Here is a 19,322-nt window from a genome sequence, read left to right on the forward strand (position 1 = left end):
TATATATATATATATATATATATATATATATATATATATATATATATATATATATATATATATATATATATATATATATATATATATATATATGTGTGTGTGTGTGTGTATATATATATATATATATATATATATATATATATATATATATATATATATATATATATATATATATATATACACACATTGGTGGGATTCAATTTATTTAAGAATAGGTTCTCTCTATGAGGGGTTTACCAAAATAAGTTATAAGTAAAGGTGTTCATGGGGAAGAAACTGAGAACTCCTGATTTAAGCTTACAGTAACAACTGGCTCTCGGAATTAAAGAAATTCCAAGAACAGGTTCTTGTGAACTGGCTGAATCCCATCACTGTGTGTGTGTGTGTATATATATATATATATATATATATATATATATATATATATATATATCTATATATATATATATATATATATATATATATATATATATATATATATATATATTTCCTATGCTTTATAATGTTATTCTACTATACTTTAAAAAATGGCTGAAAAGTGGGCTTTCCTACAATGGGAGGTGCTGCATTCATGTTAGCAAATATATTTTGTACTTTGATTATGGATTATATTATAACAAATTGACAGACTGACACTACTTTTTCTCCTTGTCGTTATATTTTTGTATAAGATCAAGAATATCTTTTGCAGCTTCAATCTGGTGTTGTTTTGAAAGATCTCTAAGTAGAGATGTTACTTGCATGCCAGTTGCATGACTAAAATCCTTTTCTTGTGTTGAGACAGTGAAGCATGAAGGTGTGGGTTGCTGAGACTGAAAGGATGCATTGCTGATGTCCAGGTTCAGATTGCTCTCACTAGGCCCAGGTGCTGTTTCCCCATCCAAGAAGGAGAGCAGAGAGAACCATTCCCACTTGGATGTTGTTGAACCACTTGGTGTCACATGCCTTTTCTTCTCTTTTGAAAAATAATTCTTCAAGTTGTTGAACTTTTGACGTACATCATCTGAAATGAAAGGGAAAAAATGTAAGGAACTTACTCCAGCCAACCAAGGATAACCAGACCTAATTAACTTAACTTAGGTTAAGTACATTACATTAATTTAACCATGTAAGTGTTGTCCACTTTTGAGTAGTCTGAATTCATGAAGTAGCTAGTGAGCTGTGAATTAGTAGACAAAGTTATGGATAGGGATAACAGGTGGAAATAGGTCAAGCTTTAATATCTAGTATACAGACTGCCTTGTTAATACCTGATGGCCTCTTGCTGAAATGCCAGAATTTACTATTTACTCCAACACACGAGAAATTAATCCAGACAAGGAAAGGTTTTGCCGGTGCCGGGGATCGAACCCCCGGCCAGCGTAACAGGAGAGCCACTCCTTAACCAGTCGGCCAAAGAGGTATCCCCCTTGCATAGTGAAGTATGGGAGGCTCGCCCATCAGACAAGTCGCTGCACTACATTGCAGCTCCCTTTATTTATTATGTTTTTATAAGGAGTGTACCTAATGTATGAGTAGGTATTAGAGATGTTGATAAATATACATAATGAATAGGGCTTTCAGTATAACCTATCCTAACTTTTGGTAGCAATGGAGGTTGCCAAACCCATTATCATGATTGCTTGGTAAATTTTTACAACTGCACCCAACTCACACTGACTGACGAAAATATATTTTTCTGGTAGTTATTGATGTGTATAGTATGCATCTGCTATTTGTTTTTTTATGCAAATCACCCACCCCCTAACCTAACCTAATCCATCCAAACTAAACTTAACCTGACCACGTGTTGTGGTTGTCGCCCCACAGCCACATACATATTTTTAAAAGCTCTGGTGCCGTTAATATAAATTTATGCTAGGTATATATGGGTTTGTAATGGTTCAGCTGGATGAGTTCTTACAGTTGAGACTTGGAAAAAGGACCACGGTGATTGAGGTGTACTTATATAATAATACCAATGGTTTAATATATATGCAAATAATTAATTTCTTAATTAGTAATGAATAAGTACACGAATAATTGGTAAAGAATTGTTTTAGTATCGTGCCAGTATTTCATTATCTACTTTATGAAACATCACTATCTCTTCATATATCTTTTCTACAAACCTTCAACAGTCATGGAAACACTTTCAAAATCCAATTCAAGGACTTTTTTTTTACTCTTGAAAATAGGGGATGATATTTATGAAAGCGTGTCACCTCCTCTGGCGGCGACGGTGCCGCCGCCGCAACCGCAAAATAGCTCGCAGAGGGTTCAGAGTGGGGGAGCATATTTAAACTACTCCAACCAAACTTTATGACCTGCTAACGGGAGGGCTATGCCCCCCTTGACCCCCCCATTCTAACCAACGGGGGCTGCGCCCCCCCTAGACACCCCCCCACACATGTAGATGCGACTTATTTCTGTGAGGAGGTATTTCTCGCAACGCCGGCTGCACCGCCACCGCGGCCGTCGCCAGAGCAAACCTGTTAATTTTATGCAAATACCGCGAATTTTATCATAGAGCATGAATATAACCTAACCTAACATAACCTAACCTTACCTAACCTAACAAAACCCTCTGCGAACTATTTTGTGGCTGCGGCAGCACCGTCACCGCGGCCGCCACCAGAGGAGGCGACGCGCTTTCGTAAAGATTATCCCCTATTTTCAAGAGTAAAAAAAAAAATCCTTGAATTGGATTTTGAAAGCGTTTCCATGACTGCTGAAGGTTTGTAGAAAAGATATATGAAGAGCTACTGATGTTTCATATGGTAGGTAATGAGATACTGGCACGTACGTTATTAAAACGAATCTTAACCGAATAATTTAACAGGCTACATTATTCATTAGCTGCTGGTACATCAGGACTCAGTTGCAGGTATGGATATTGTTCCATAATGTAATCTACCACTTCCTTCAAGCACTTCCTTCTATGCAGTTTTTTTGGCATACTTATCATGCCTGGGATCCCACAACTCTGGCATGTCCCGTATTTTCTCAATTAAAGTGGCCTCGGAGGCCCTGGTCCAGGCAACAACACTCATTGCTGAGCGGATGTATAGGGACAGTAGGGTGTAGCTTCTTCTTCTTGGGTGTTTTATTTTCTCTTCTCTTTTCTTGTTATTGCTGATGATGATGATTATGAATACCGTCGTCCTTCGGTGAAATCTACCGTAGCTACGGTAGATCGTGGACACGTCAGAAAACCACGGAAATGAAAACCACGCCAGCGGAAATCGTGGTTTGACTGAAGGTCCGCGGAAAATTTGCCCAGTGTGATAGCTATCTAATTTTCAAGCTTCTTTATTAATCCTACTACTATTTATGTTTATTATTTATTTATGTAGCTTCCGTGTATATCATCATCTTGTAACCAAAGACTAATCATACAAGTCTGTTCAGGTGCAGGAGAAGCGTGGCTAATCCCATTAATTGAGGTGAAGCAGCCGAAATGCCGCAAGATGAAGGATACCCGGCCGGGTGAGAGCTCACGTCCACTACCTTATATAGTTGTTAACTCCAGACCCAGTCTCATTCATTATGATGGTGGTGTTTTTGAGTACTGTACATTTATTGTTGCGGTTGATGTATTTCATAAATCCCTGACTTGACAACACCTGGCAGCCTGGCCGAGCCCATTAAGGGGCAGCCTGACATGACATCACCTGACACTTGACAGGTGTCCACAACCTTAATTGCGGCCCTAAAAATGATAGACCTGCGAATTCACTTTTAAGGGCTGAAGTCGACTCCACCAATAATCCACCATGGTCCGCGGACAGAAACTGAGGTAATTGATGGGTGACTTGTATTTTTTTTATTTTGTCCACTGAATACTACCTTTTCAGTCATTATATGAATTTTTGGATCAATTGAACAATTGCCTCCCCAGACCGCTCTGGTGGGGCGATTCTTCAGTTGGGCAGAGTTGGGGGGGCAATTCTTCAGTTGATGATAGGATTACAGCGGGCGGCCAAAACCTCACCGGTAGACCTGGCATCAGGGGATCAAAACTTCAGCAGTTGACCTGACCTTACCTTAACACCTCAACGGTGGACCTGGCATCAGAGGATCAAAACCCCACCCTAACATTTTTGACTAACCTGACACAACTTGTGATCAGTTTTAGCACCACTGGGTTCATGTACTCCGTCTATTGTTCGACATGGCCCGTGACGCATTCAAGCCTGTCGTGCTCCCTCTGCTGACTGAGGATCCTTTGCCTGTGATCAATTGGCTTAAACAACATATAACTTTCTTCACTCATATCTGCAGGAATTTATGTGGTGCGACCGATTTTTTGCCAATGCATTTGAAAATCAGTGTATTAAGTTTTTCCACTCAATTCCCTGTGAAAGATGCAAAAAATAAAGTGCTCCACATATGCTGTGTATTCTCACACCCATTTAGTATACATTTACGTAACAATAAAACTATTAGTTATAAATAATGCAATATATAGAATTTAAGATTATGCATAATAAATGGCATAAACCAAATATAATATATAATTTCCGATATTTCTAGTTGGGGGAGGGACGATTCTTCAGTTGAGCAGAGTTGGTGGGGCGAATCTTCAATTGGGAACTCTGGGGGGGCGATTCTTCAATTGATCCGAAATTTTTATTAACTCCAACTATATTCTTATTTAACAAAAAATATATATATATATAATTCCACGTTTGTGTTTATAATTGAATGTGCAGCCACCTCCAACACATTTAATAGGAATTCTAACTGGTTCACGTCAACGCTGTGCACTTAACCCCGTCTCGTTGAAGACTGACTGTCCTTAGTGTCCCACGCAACGTCCCCCGCCTCTGAGGGCAACGTGACGTCATGCGCGAGCCCGACGAGATTTTTGCGGAAGTGACCAGACTTGTTATATTATTAGACTTTGCTTGTAACCTCTACCGCTTTGAATCGCTTCGAAGCTCTGCCGTAGTCCTTTCCGCGTCCAAGTACTATATATATTTGACAAGGCTTTCGTAGGCGTTTTGGGCATTTCGAGGGGTAGTTTAATGACCCTGGTGGCAGTGGACCTCTTTTCTGTACCATGAATATGAAAACAATCTCATGAAACCCCGTTTAATCTCGTTGATGTGGGAGGTGGAAGCGTCTGAAATACCCCTCTGGCTTATTTACACACTTCCCCCTCAATCGCGTCTCCCTTCTGTCTCTCATCTATCACCACTGTATTCCCTATAAAGAACTCAGCCACCGCCTATCAGTTCCTTTTTTTTCCCGCGTGATTTTTATTTATTTATTTTCCTAAGCACGTTGTAAACAATTTATGCTGTATGCTTCCGTCCTGCCTAACTCCTTTTCTGTTTGGGATTAGAAGTTTAGTAGTCGCTGTTCCGTCTTTGTATTATGTCTTCAAGATACCTACAAGAGGCGATTTAGCTCATGGAAACAAATAAATAAGCGACAGCAACCATCGACAACTCCTGCGGGAAAGAGAGAGGGGAGGATAGATCGAGGGGTCGCGCGCCTACTAGGGATTTGAGTTTATAGTTCCTTTAGTAGTTGCTGTTCCATCTTTCTACATGTCTCCAAGATACATACAAAAGACGATGTGACTCATTGAAATATAAATCAGCGTCTCGAGTGGGACCTAAAATATATATGGAGGCAGCAATCATCGGCAACTCCTGCGGGAAAGGTAGAAGGAGGGGTCGCGCGCCTTGGGATTTGAGTTTAGTTCCTTTAGTAGTCGCTGTCTCCAAGATACCTTCAAAAGACGATGTGACTCATTGAAATATAAATCAGCGTCTCGAGTGGGACCTAAAATATATATGGAGGCAGCAATCATCGGCAACTCCTGCGGGAAAGGGAGGAGGAGGGGTCGCGCGCCTTGGGATTTGAGTTTAGTTCCTTTAGTAGTCGCTGTCTCCAAGATACCTTCAAAAGACGATATGGCTCATTGAAATATATAAATCAGCCTCTCGAGTGGCCCCTAAAATATATATAGAGGCAGCAATCATCGGCAACTCCTGCGGGAAAGGGAGGAGGAGGGGTCGCGCGCCTCGGGCTGAAGTTGGTCACAGGCTGGCTGGCTGCAAGAGAAAGTTAGTTCTTCAGTTACTTGTGAGAGCCGGCCGGGTGAGGATGATTGCTATGTGTCCCTCGTAGCTTGACACGGTTTATCTGTATGTGAAGTGTACAATGTGCTCAAGACCCAGAGTGAGAGAGAGTGCAGGGCATCCACTAGTACTCAGTGTGTGGGGACCATGGGGGCAATGGCCAAGTTATGGGTTGTGTGTGTGATGATGGTGATCCTCCAGACGCGAGCACTGGCAGGTAAGAAGACAACTTGCTATGTATTATAACACCTTGCATGGTTTCAGGAAGTAATGGCGGAAAATCGGCACACAACCTTCCCTTTGTCTTGTCATTGTGTTTGTATCGCTCATTATGTGTTCAAGTTGTATTTTTGTAACTGTGTCGAGTGGTTAGTACGTATATATCACTGTGCTCTTAGGTATGCTGTCAAGTTTCATTTTTATTACGTTGTGTCGAGTGGTTACGTTATGCATCACTAGTATATATAGGTACTCTTGAATTTTGGTTTATTACACTAAGACTAACAGCTAACATTCGCTTTCCCGTCTTGATCTCACACTATCGCATTAATTAAGAATCGTGGAAAGCTTACCCAGATCAACAACCTCAAAACATGTATTATCACTCACTCCCCAAGCCCCTTCCTCTTCCTTCCCTCCTTTTCCATGTAACAGGCCGCCCGCACGTCTTAGTAAGGTGAAGTTAAAGTCGTTTATAGGTCATCATCATCATCACCACCATTATCCAGTGAAGCACCTTGTTTGCACACAGAGACGCTGCATCATCTTCATCATCATTGTTTCTGTTTCTAGGCTGTGCTTCAAGATTGTGTTACTAACGGATGATAGATGGATGAGCTGTGTGTGTGTATGTGTGTGTGTGTAATGATGGAATAGTGTTTGGTCTGTACAGTGTGGATTTATAGCTCGTGTTTTCTTTCTTTTCTTTTTTTCCCTTAATGTGTGTGTGTGTGAACTGGAGGAACATTAGAAACTGTGACGTGAGAATCAAGGGCGACGCTGCAGTGAGGGAGGGAAGATGAGCTTGTGAAGAGGGTGGGACTGGGAAGCCTGCAGAGGTGCTGGTGGTGGAGGGGGGGAGTGGGGAGGACAGTGGCGGAAGAAGAGAGGGAAGGAAACACGCAGCTGGGGGGGGGGGGGGAGGAATGGGGGTCATCAACACACACACACACACACACACACACACACACTGCATTGGAGGCTACTTATAAGGCATCGAAATCACTCACGATTCTCTAACGAGTCAGTTACCGAATAAGCTTGTTAACTTATACTAGCCTTTTAAAATAGCAACACTGATTCACTACTTCAATGTTTCGCCTCCTTCTACTACTTCTGCTACTACTATTGGCCTTTGTAGTTAACTAATGAATAACTAAATGCATAGTATTTTTACCCCATTTTCAAGAACTGGATAGGGAGAGAGATACAACCAGCTCCTTCAAACGCAGGCCTGAAATACAAGGCCAAATAGTTGTTACAGGAAAGAATGAGCATTATGAATAGGTGAGCCGGTTAGCCTGACTTACAAGCCACGTAGTTACAGGAAAGAATGAGCATTATGAATAGATGGGTGGATGGGTCGATTAGCCTGTCATATAAGCCACGTAGCTGTTACAGGAAAGAATGAGCATTATGAGTAGATAGGTGGATGGGTCGGTTAGCCACGTCTACGCTAAGTTGCTGCTGGCTGGTTGGTGTCAGGCCTGCGGCGGGGGGTCATGGTTGTAGGTCGTGTGGAAGGCACCGCGGAAGAGGGGGCATTGTCCTGAGGGCGGGCTGACTGACTATTGGGTGGCGATGACGATTCCTGAGGGTGAGGTTGTAGTGATGATGATGCTGTTTCGAAGCACATGAAAAATTTAATAAGTAATCCTACTACTTCACCATAGCTTTCATTTCCTCGTTCATTGGAGGTTAACCTTTATTAAACCGAACGTCTTTGTTTTCTTTCTTTTGAGTACTACTACTACTACTACTACTACTACTACTACTACTACTACTGCTGCTGCTGCTGCTATTGCTGTTACTTTTACTGCTAGTCCAGTTATTTATAAGTAATAGTATAAGTATTTATAAATATTAGTATATAGAATAAGTCCTATTATTTATAAGTATTAGTGATATTGATAACAGCAGCAAAAGTAGTGTAGTAGTAGTAGTAATAGTAGTAGTAGTAATAATAGTAATAGTAGTAGTTGTTATTGTTGTTGTGATAGGATAAGGAACTTTGAGGAAAATATATCAAACTTCCATGAGAGTATAGATTAAAAAGATCTTGTGTGTGTGTGTGTGTGTGTTGTGGTTCCGCCTGAGAGCACTGCTGCTCTTTGACCACCTGTACACACACACACACACACACACACACACACACACACACACACACACAGTCACGCAGCCACGAATGCACACAGCCATATGTATACGCAAAAAAAAAAAAAAAAAAAAAAAAAATCGCCGTTATGTTAAGAATTAATGAAGAATTATAGATGAATGAGAGTATTGTTAGAGGTAATGTTGTGGTTATTGTTATTGTTGTATATAACAGTAAAATTATTGTATAATAATAATAATAATAATAATAATAGCAGTAGAAGTAGTAGTAGTCACATGAACAGTAGTAGTAGTAGTAGAAGTAGTGGCAGTAGTCACATGAATAGTAGTAGTAGTAGTATCGTTGTTATTGTTAGTTTTTTTTATGTTGCAGTGATAAGGAGAGGGGGAAGAATATGTATGTAAGAGCAAGTATGTTGAAATATTTCTATTTATTTGGATAAACTTGATACCTTAAAGTGATATCATAGCTGGGGTCATTAGTGTAAAACACACACACACACACACACACACACACACAATAGCGAGGGAGTGGAGTGAAAGGGTAAAGTGGCGCCAAGCGGTAAGAGGCGACTCAGGAAGAGGATCTGTTGCAAAGGTGAAAGCCGGAAATGTTTTAATAAGCCACGAATGAATGTGTTATTGCACGAGACACGAGACTAGAGCGGCTTTGCTCCTTCCTAAGTTCGTATACGAGACTTGCGGAGTTGCAGCTATCCATAAATGTAATTAGGAATATTTCTTGAATGAAAAAAGAAAGAAAAGAAAATATGCTTTCTATATAGCTACCATTGAATCTAAACAATTTCTAAGCTTCTTTTGTCTTTGATTAACTGTATTCTCTCTCTCTCTCTCTCTCTCTCTCTCTCTCTCTCTCTCTCTCTCTCTCTCTCTCTCTCTCTCTCTCTCTCTCTCTCTCTCTCCTAACCGTACTTATTTTGACATTGAATACATCCTTGTTTTAGCATGACAGTAGCATATGTATTTATCACATGATCTTATAATATGATTTGACAAGGAGGGTGTATGATAAGTAGTGTGTCAACCAAGAGATGGAGATGCAAAGTTTTTTCGATTAGGTCTTTCATTTCAGATAGGACTGCTCATTGCGATACGCTCCCCACAGTTATATTTCTTTGTCTCGTGACTGACATATGCTGAAATTATGTTACAGAATGTGAGACTCCGGCCTCTTTCATCCTTGACCGTGTGGTATTCTACGTGGAAGACACATTATGCATAGGAGCTTTCGCTGTATCTTCATATATATATATTTTTTTCTTTACGCTGGGTGGTCAGTCCCTAAGTTATTTATTTGAAACTAACTCATTATTCGCTCAATGTTTGTCCATAGGAAAATAAAGATGGAAACAGTTGAATCGCAAGAGCTTCCCACAGTTCCTTTTTGCAATCCATTACTTTCTTCGTTGGAGAGCGAGTAAAACCAACAAAATAAGGTATCCTCCATTCAAACCATTGAACACCCATAACCCACTTAAATAACTTAACCAACTGTAAACACAAGCTTGACATGTAGGTAACCCACTCACCAAACACGCATTTCCAACCGCCCATCCATGCACCCTCCACACACACACACACACACACACACTCCATCTCGCTACAATTCCATTGGCTCTACTTCCTTCTTCCATCGTTTTCACCCCCATTCCTAATCCCACTACAAAATCAGCATCTTCCTTCACACATGCACGGCTAACCCAACATTAATCACACCAAGCCGGTAGTAGCTTGTCTGATCCGGAAAGCCGGGGGGCACTGAAAACAGGTCGGGTTGGGCATCACTACCACCACCGCCAACACCGCATGCTTGAGCAGTTTGGGACTTTGGGAGCGTGCCAAGACGAGCGGCATGAGGAGGCGACCCGCTGCCCTACTGCCACGCCCCACGCATTGTATCGTCCTCCTGTTTGACACTATTAACGTTAATCGTCCCCTTCCTCTCCATGTTCCTTGTGTGTCGAGAGGAGGCGTTGATCAGCATACTGCAAGGCCACATTCACGGTGTTATCTGGAACGAGAGAGAGAGAGAGAGAGAGAGAGAGAGAAGTCCGTTTGTTTGTTGTGTCAGAGCCCAGATTATATACTTGCATCCTTTTTTTATTCTATTTTGAAGTTCACGTCACAAAAATTAAACCCGTGAAATTACGAGTTGGTTCTGGAGTCCTCTCTGGTGACTGTCAGTTTTGTTATTTACTTATTTTGTTTAAGGTGCGACAAAAAAGCAATTAGTCATCGTCGTTATGTGTTAGTTATCACAATCATGTACTTTTTTCAAGGCACAGGACACATTCACTTTGTTGTTTTAGCATTATGTGATACACCACTTAACACTTAACGTCTGGATTGACAGGGTTAATTAATAGAGATATATTTTCACGTGCTTTCACCAGCTATCTAAACTTTTATATATATTTATTAACTTTCTCCTGCACGTAATGCCTTTCAAATTTACGAACTTTCTCTTGGGTTGAAAGTCGGAATGAACGAGGAAATCCCCTTCATATACAGTATAGCACGATAGTAAGTAACTTGATATATAGCTAAGTGTACCGGAAGATTACAGTGACAGAGGAGTCCGGAAAGAAAGAAAGAAAGGAAGAAAAAGGTGGAAATGTAGAGAGGCGGTCAGTCAGCGCGCGGAGTAACGGTCCCGCTATGCTAGAGGTCAGGCGGGCGTCCCACTCAGCGTCGCAGCGTCTCAGAATGTTTAGTAGTTTAGCAGTAGCAGCCCAGCGTTCATATTGCTTAACCAATGTTCATAATTCTTAACTAGCGTTCGTAACTTCACATCATTACATATAGGCGCCCAAGCACTTTATGTTTGACAAGGTTTTCGTGGTTGAGTGCAGTTCCATGGGTAGTTACGTGACCCTGGTGGCAGTTTGACCATTCTTCCCTAGAAAAAAATATTCATTAAAACTCGATTGATCTGTTTGGCATTGAGAGGCGGAAGTTTCTGAGAGCACAGACCCAAGCTTCCTTTCCTTCCGTTCAAGATACACGCTACAACGATATGCCATTCATTCTCGATGCATTATGTTACCCCATCCAGTATTCCTTGAGTTAGTAAAATAGGGACTGCAGAAGTCGCTGAAGAAGTTGCTGTTACGATAGGGTGGGTAGTTTTTGGGTTTCTCAGAGGATGAGGTGCGAGAACGCCGTTTCTCGAGTGATAAATATCTTGCTTTAGTTAAATAGGGCGTGAGAAGGTATGATTGTATGTTTATTTGTCATTCATTTAACAAGTCTGATCACGTGCTGGACTTGGCGATAGTAAGCCAGTGTCCTCCCCGGATGTGTGTGTGTGTGTGTCCCAAAGTGTTCGGGATAGACCGTGTAGCCATTAGATTTTTTCGGAGAATGAAAGAACAAAACATCCATTTCCCATCTTCTTATCAGATTAAAATCCATATAATCTCTACAATTATATTCATGGTGGCATTAGGAGCACGAATACTTCAGATAATCATACAAAAACTTTAAAAAATTGTTGCGATTATCCCTTATTAGTGACATAATACACGAAAGGTCAACATAGTAAAAAGGGAAAATAGAGGAAAGGTAGGGACAAGTAATTATGTGTAGAGGGAGGGATACAGGTAAAGTTTTTTTTGTAATGAACTAAAGGGCAACAAAATAAGGGGAAGAAAATATATTAGTTTGAAGAGAAATTGACCTATCTTTCGGCCACTCTAACTTTTTAGGAGCAGTGAGTAGCGGGCTTTTTTCACATTTGTTTCCTTTTTTTATGCCCTTGAACTGGCTCCTCTGCTGTAAAAAAAAAAGAAAAAGGAAGGAGCAAATTCAGACCCAGGCGGTAGTACGTATATATGTATGAATGGAAAGATCACGTTACTTTTAGATCCGGACGCCTGGAAGCAACCTTGCGAGAGCCTTTCCCGTCTTCCACACTTTTACCAAGCCGCGGGTCCGCCAAAGGTGTCCACATGTGCCTGCCTTGCCCGCCTTTTCATCCGCCTCGTCGATATTTCCCGCGTCACTTCGTGCGTGGTTCGGTGTGAGCAGAGACAACGGGGAAGAGGGTCGGGGCGGGGCAGACTTACACTTATTGGAGAAGAAAAAAAGGCATTTCCGGTGAATGTGTGTGTGTGTGTGTGTGTGTAATGACGGATGACGATTTCCTTGCAGAATTGTAGTCGCTTATAATGATAATAATAATGATCATGATTAGTAAAAATAACAGTAGTAGCAGTGGAAGCATTTCTCCGTTTCTTTCATCATCATCATCATCTTCGTCTTCTTTTTCTTCTTTCTTTTTCTTTTTATGTTCTTCTTTTTGCTGTAGCGTTGTTGTTTTGTAATTTTTCAACAACAAAACTGTCACTACCATATACTACTGTTACTATTACCACCATTACCACTATTACTACAACCACCACCACCACCACCACCACTACTACTACTACTACTACTGTTTGACCACGAAGTAGGTTGCATCAAGTCACCACCACCGCCACCACCTGCACGCTCGCCGGACCGTTGTTCCTGGATCACTACACAACGCACGCGCCGCCGCTTGCACCGACCTTTGCACAGTTGTTGTTTTCCGACGTGCTGTAGCGAGCCAGTCATCGTCTTGGTTTCACCCGGTCAGTGTTGAGATTTCCGTTAATCACTGATGCGACGTTAGCTGTGTTGTTTTGGTCTTATTTTGTTCTATGTGGTAGCTTGTTATAGAAAAAAAGGACGCTATGAGTTGTGTGAAGATGTCTTACCGTGAAAAATATCAAGGATTATTCATTTATATTTTTTTTCTATTCGTTATTGAGCTTCATCAAAAGAGAAAGCCGTCTAATTAGAGAACAAAAAGAATCAACTCAACCAACTAAATAGATATGAGAAATAAAGATAATCCAACTTTATTTTTCGATTGCCAGTTAACGTGAAAAATGGATTGCATGTATATCTTCGAATACGTCTTGCAGGTGAAAAATAAAATATAAGACCACTATTCTAACATTTTCGGTGTCTCCTTCACAAACAAACTCAGCAAGCAACAAACTAAACAGAGGTAAAATAATATTAATCCAACTTTATTTTTCGTCAATCCATAAAGTTAACGGATTGCATGTCTTCGAATACGTAAAATAATATTAATCCAACTTTATTTTTCGTCAATCCATAAAGTTAACGGACTTCATGTCTTCGAATACGTTAAATAATATTAATCCAACTTTATTTTTCGTCAACCCATAAAGTTAACGAATTGCATGTCTTCGAATACGTTAAATAATATTAATCCAGCTTTATTTTTCGTCAATCCATAAAGCTAACGGTTTGCATGTCTTCGAATACGTTAAATAATATTAATCCAGCTTTATTTTTCGTCAATCCATAAAGTTAACGGACTTCATGTCTTCGAATACGTAAAATAATATTAATCCAACTTTATTTTTCGTCAATCCATAAAGTTAACGGATTGCATGTCTTCGAATACGTAAAATAATATTAATCCAACTTTATTTTTCGTCAATCCATAAAGTTAACGAATTGCATGTCTTCGAATACGTTAAATAATATTAATCCAGCTCTATTTTTCGTCAACCCATAAAGTTAACGGATTGCATGTTTTCGAATACCTCTTAAGTGAAAACAAAAATTAGGCTAACCACTACACGAGTCACCTCAGCCATCACCACCACCACCACGACTACTCTCGTACAGTACCGCACGAAGCCAAAGTTTTGACCACAATCAACAAAACATCTACTGAGGGTGAGAAGGGAGCAGGAATTTCTCATCCACAAGATCTTATCCACAATATCACTTGAAGCTGTCCCAAGTCACGTCTCACCAGACACCTTGATTGGCAATAGTGTGTGTGTGTGTGTGTGTTCAGTACAGCTACATGCACCTACCTATGGCCACGGCTGTATCAGGCCTTGCGGAAACTCCCAGACATGGCTTCCTCATTCCTTTATGGGTGATTCTCTCCTCAGGCAAGCCACAGTTCGGTAATACACTGGTCACGAAATATTTATCTATCTATTTATCTATAAAAAAATAATAAATAGATGAGCAAGCGAACAAATATAGTAGTAATAATAGCCATGGTAATAATGATAGCAACAACAACAACGATGGTGATGAGGAGGAAGGTGTCAAAAGAGCGTATTTCTTAAGTTCAATTCCACTTTTTTTTAATACTTTACATGCATTATTTTTTCCTCCAACGCGTTCAGCTTTGTTTAGGGTGGAGGACAAAAAACATACAGGGGATCCGGAACGTTTATTTCTGAACTATGGAAGTGTGTGTGATCGGCACCCCTAATTGGCACCTCCCCGAGCCGCTGAGCCGTTGGTGACGCGCTGGTCGTAGTTCAAAAATTAACCGCGTAACCCTCCTCTAATTATTCTCAGTGTGTTTCCCGGCAGAAAAAAATCACATGCATTTTAACGATAAAATCTACTTTCATCCCAACCCAATATAACCTAACCTAAACGCTAATCTTTCTCGCCAACCGTCACCTAATTTAACCTAACGTAGGCTAACATAACCAACCCAACCTGAACCGATCCGGGTGCTGAACCTTGTTACACTTTAGAAATATGCATCCGGGGGTGCCCATGGATGTGTGCAGTGCTTTTATAGTTGACGTGGCCCAGTTCGTTTTATAGGCGGCATTGTCCTGATTGGTCCGTGTTGTTGTGGCCTGTGAGAGCCGTGAGCGTCGGCCTCTCTTCAGCTCCCTCGTACGGAACACAAGTCGACTGGGACGGCTTGATCTGCGTGCCTTTCTTTGTTTGGCTCCAACTTTCTTTTCCGTTCTTCACAGATGGATGTGTGGAGCTCTATATGTTTTAAGTGTTTATTTTCCATATGACTAGATCCTTGGTTTTCGTTTACTCTACGTATCTTTCATGATTATTTTCTTTCCACTTGTAGGCTTTTAGAATAACGGTGTACAGTTTGATGTCGCTATCTAGTATAAACCATTTGTCGAGCTGTCTATTCTTAACATAACCAAAATTCTTCAATGAGTCGAGATTTTTCGCCATTCCATCCCTTATTGTGATTCGATACCCTTTTTTTATCTTCCCAAAATATTATCGTTTTCTTCTAAAGTGAATCCGTCGTACTAACTCGGGACACGTCTGATGTGAGCTGACGCGTTTTCAGTTATAAGTTTGAGATTCCGCAGCTTCGAAGTTTCTACCGTTTTGTCTTTCTAATATCAATCTGAAAGCCTAACGGGATGAAGGCACAATTTTGACGTGCCATGTTTGTGCCATGTATACAGATTCAGGTCTTGTGCAACCGGAAAACTAGTAGGCTATCCGTTAGACGTGTGTTGTCATGCGTCTTGATGTACAAATGTAAGAGAGAGAGAGAGAGAGAGAGAGGAGTGACCTAGGAGTAACTTTCTTCAGCATTGTATAATTGGCCGGGTTGAGGTGGTCGAGGTGCGGTAAGGAATAGGATGTCGCGCTTCGTGGTTACGTCACTTCCTATTCTCTCCATCCTCAGGCTCACTTACGGACGAGAGAAAGGAAAGTTATCAGTTCACGCGTCCTGATGAATCCTCTCTTCCCCCTCCCTTTCACTTTGACAAGAAGCCCAGCTGAGTCCCCGGAAAGAAAAGGAATGTCAGGATTTATATATATTTAAGTACGTCACTTCCCCGCTGCTTACTTCCTCCTGCTGGCTCATACAGACAAGGGAAATGAATGTTATTAACACACTTCTTTTAACGTATTTCCCCCATTTGACAAGAAACACAGATCGCAGGAAGAAAAGAAAAAAAGAAAAGAAAAAATGTCGCGCTTCTTAATTACGTATCTTTTCCTGCTACTTCATTCCTCAGGCACAAGGGAAAGGAAAGCTGTTAACACAATCCCTCTGCCCTGCCCCCACCCCCTCCCCGTCCATAAGGTTACGCTCCTGGCTAGCCCTGACTCACTACCCCCACCCACCCCCGTCGCATCCTCCTTTCACCGGGGAGGGGGCTCCTGAGGTACTCCAGCCGGATATCCCAGGGAGTGAAAGTGCTGGAGACAAGGATGGGGCTGTGGCGTGTCGTAAGGCGGGCGTGAAGATGGTAATGATGGGGGTGCCGTAAGGAGGATAGAGTGTCGCAAGGCGTGTAGTATAGTAGGCTATGTCATGTTGATGGTGATGATGATGGTATACAAGGAGGTGTTATACCGTAAGGATGTTCACCTCTTCTTCCATAGACTCTGGTAGCATTATGGCCCCGTATTCTTAAACATTTTAGGGCCGACACATCCATATTTGGGTAGCTTTATGAGGCTAATGATAGTTTGTCTGTAGTAGTAGTCGTAGTAGTAGTAGTAGTGGTGGTGGTGGTGGTAGTAGTAATAGTAGTGGTGGTGGTGGTGGTGGTAGTAGTAGTAGTAGTGGTGGTAGTAGTAATAGTGGTGGTAGTAGTAGTTAGTAGTGGTAGCAGTAGCAGTAGAAGTAGTATATAGCAGTGATAGTCTGTGAAAGCCAAATATGTCTTAGAATACCAGTGTGTGTGTGTGTGTGTGTGTTATTTTTATTAGTATTGCAATCATAGAAGGGGTAAATATGATTCTTATCTGGTAGCCTACTTCGCTTGCATCTCCGCCAACATCATCATTGTTTTGAGTAAGATGTACCGTAGAGAGAACGTTTACCTCCATTGTGTGTGTGTGTGTGTGTGTGTGTGTGTTAACAGCCATAAAGAGGAAAGTGTTACAGCAGTTCAACCTTTCTAAAAAAAAATCACGTATTAGAAAGTTAATTAGTAATGTCACTCACTTGCGCTGTGTGTGTGTGTGTGTGTGTGTTCTCGCTTTCAGAGTCTCAACCAACCGATGACTTTATTTTTTTTTTTTTTTTTCGTGCATGGTAATCCCCACGAAAAGGCCCCCCCCCCCTACCACACACACACACACACACACACTCGTCATCGTTACCTCACCGTCATCATTCTCCATCGCCACTTGAATTCGCTCATACCTTATTATTATTATTTTTTTTTTTAGATGTGTTTTTACCTTATGAATATTCTGCAAATTATATGATGTTGAGTGTGAAGCTTTCGTTGTTGATTGTTTTGATGTTTTGCTTCCTTTGATATTGAATGTAAAGGTTTAAGAATCGACTATTGGTGGTTTTACGGTCTTTCGTATATCTAATTCATGTGATGTCGAATGTACGGGTTTGAGAATCGACTATTGGTGGTTTTACGGTCTTTCGTATATCTAATTCATGTGATGTCGAATGTACGGGTTTGAGAATCGACTATTGGTGGTTTTACGGTCTTTTTCATATATCTAATTCATGTGATGTCGAGTGTTGAGGTTTAAGAATCGACACTATTGATTGATTTGGCGTCATTTTCATATATCTAATTCATGTGATGTCAAGTGTTGAGGTTTAAGAATCGACACTATTGATTGATTTGGCGTCATTTTCATATATCTAATTCATGTGATGTCAAGTGTTGAGGTTTAAGAATCGACACTATTGATTGATTTGGCGTCATTTTCATATATCTAATTCATGTGATGTCGAGTGTTGAGGTTTAAGAATCGACTGTATTGATTGATTTGTTTTTTCATATATCTAATTCATGTGATGTCGAGTGTTGAGGTTTAATAATCGACTCTATAGATTGATTTGGTGTCATTTTCATATATCTAATTCATGTGATGTCGAAGGTGTGGGTTTAAGAATCGACTCTTTAGATTGATTTGGTGTCATTTTCATATATCTAATTCATGTGATGTCGAAGGTGTGGGTTTAAGAATCGACTCCATAGATTGATTTGGTGTCATTTTCATATATCTAATTCATGTGATGTCGAATGTGCAGGTTTGAGAATCGACTATAGGTTGTCTTACGGTCCTTATCGTATGTCTAATTCATTATACCAGGTATGTCGAATATGGAGGTTTGAAAATCGATTATACGTTGTTTTGCTGGCCGTATCATACATCTTATTCATATGATGTCGAATGTGAAGGTTTGATAATGGACTAAAGTTGTTAATGAGTGTCCTACATCTGCTCTGTTTAAATACTGTCGTTTGTGGAATTAGATTGGCGTAAATAAAACAAGTCCGGGATGGCGGGAAGTGTAACATTTGTAATAGTCTTTAATAGCCTCAGTTTTACAACCCTCGACAAAAACAGGGGAAGAAAGTAATGAAACTCTACGACACTTTAAACTCAGTACCTAGGCCGTTCATTGTTTTATTACTTATTCTCGTATTTGTAGATGATATACTCTTCAAGATTTAGTTTTACTCGTCTATTTCATTTATTTATTTATTTGTGTGTGTGTGTGAGTTTACGAATGTGTGAATTTGTGATTTTGCGTTATTTTTTTTTCTCTTCTCAAGCCTGTCGTAAAATTTCAGCGGTGTTTTTTTTTATATGTATACAGTTAGATAATTAATATTTTGCTTTTATTGCTATTTCCACCTTCTTCTATTTCTTCTTTTTCTTCATCTTCCCTTTTCTTCTTCTCTTTTCTTCTTTTTATGTTTCTTCTTATTATTCTTATTAGGACACTAAACGACTTTTTAACACTTCTACTTGATCCTCTTCCTCTAAAATGTCTTCCAACAGTTATTCTTGATCCTCTTGCACCACGAATCGTAAACTAAAAATAACCCAGCTACACTGAAAGGCCTTCTTACAACTATATTTGGCTACACTAAAAGACCTAACAATTATATTTGGTTTACTCTTATTGTTATTACTATTATCATTTTCATTGTTGTAGTTGTTGCTTAAGCCCTGTACAAACACCAACACACATCTGCAGAATAGGATAAGAAAGAAGGAAAGCACACCACCGTCACCACCACCATCACCACCACCAGGACCACCAATAAGTCCCTGTTTTCACCCGCTACTTCGCTCGTCCCGACATTC

General features: G+C 40.4%; 1 protein-coding gene across 4 annotated transcripts in view; it reads left to right on the forward strand.

Moving 5' to 3' along the window:
- The first annotated feature begins 6,053 nt into the window (after positions 1-6,053).
- The window catches only part of LOC127009532 (nascent polypeptide-associated complex subunit alpha, muscle-specific form-like), a 56,575-nt gene continuing 43,306 nt past the window's right edge, over positions 6,054-19,322 (forward strand). For 3 of the 4 annotated variants that reach the window (XM_050882700.1, XM_050882701.1, XM_050882702.1), the window contains exon 1: positions 6,056-6,291. In XM_050882700.1, coding sequence (XP_050738657.1) covers positions 6,222-6,291 — 70 coding nt within the window. In that variant the 5' untranslated portion in view covers positions 6,056-6,221. Of the gene's footprint in view, positions 6,292-19,322 lie in introns of all 4 variants that reach the window. The other variant, XM_050882703.1, reaches the window with a different exon arrangement.

This window comes from Eriocheir sinensis, chromosome 41 (assembly GCF_024679095.1).
Source record: "Eriocheir sinensis breed Jianghai 21 chromosome 41, ASM2467909v1, whole genome shotgun sequence".
Classification (NCBI taxonomy): Eukaryota; Metazoa; Arthropoda; class Malacostraca; order Decapoda; family Varunidae; genus Eriocheir; species Eriocheir sinensis.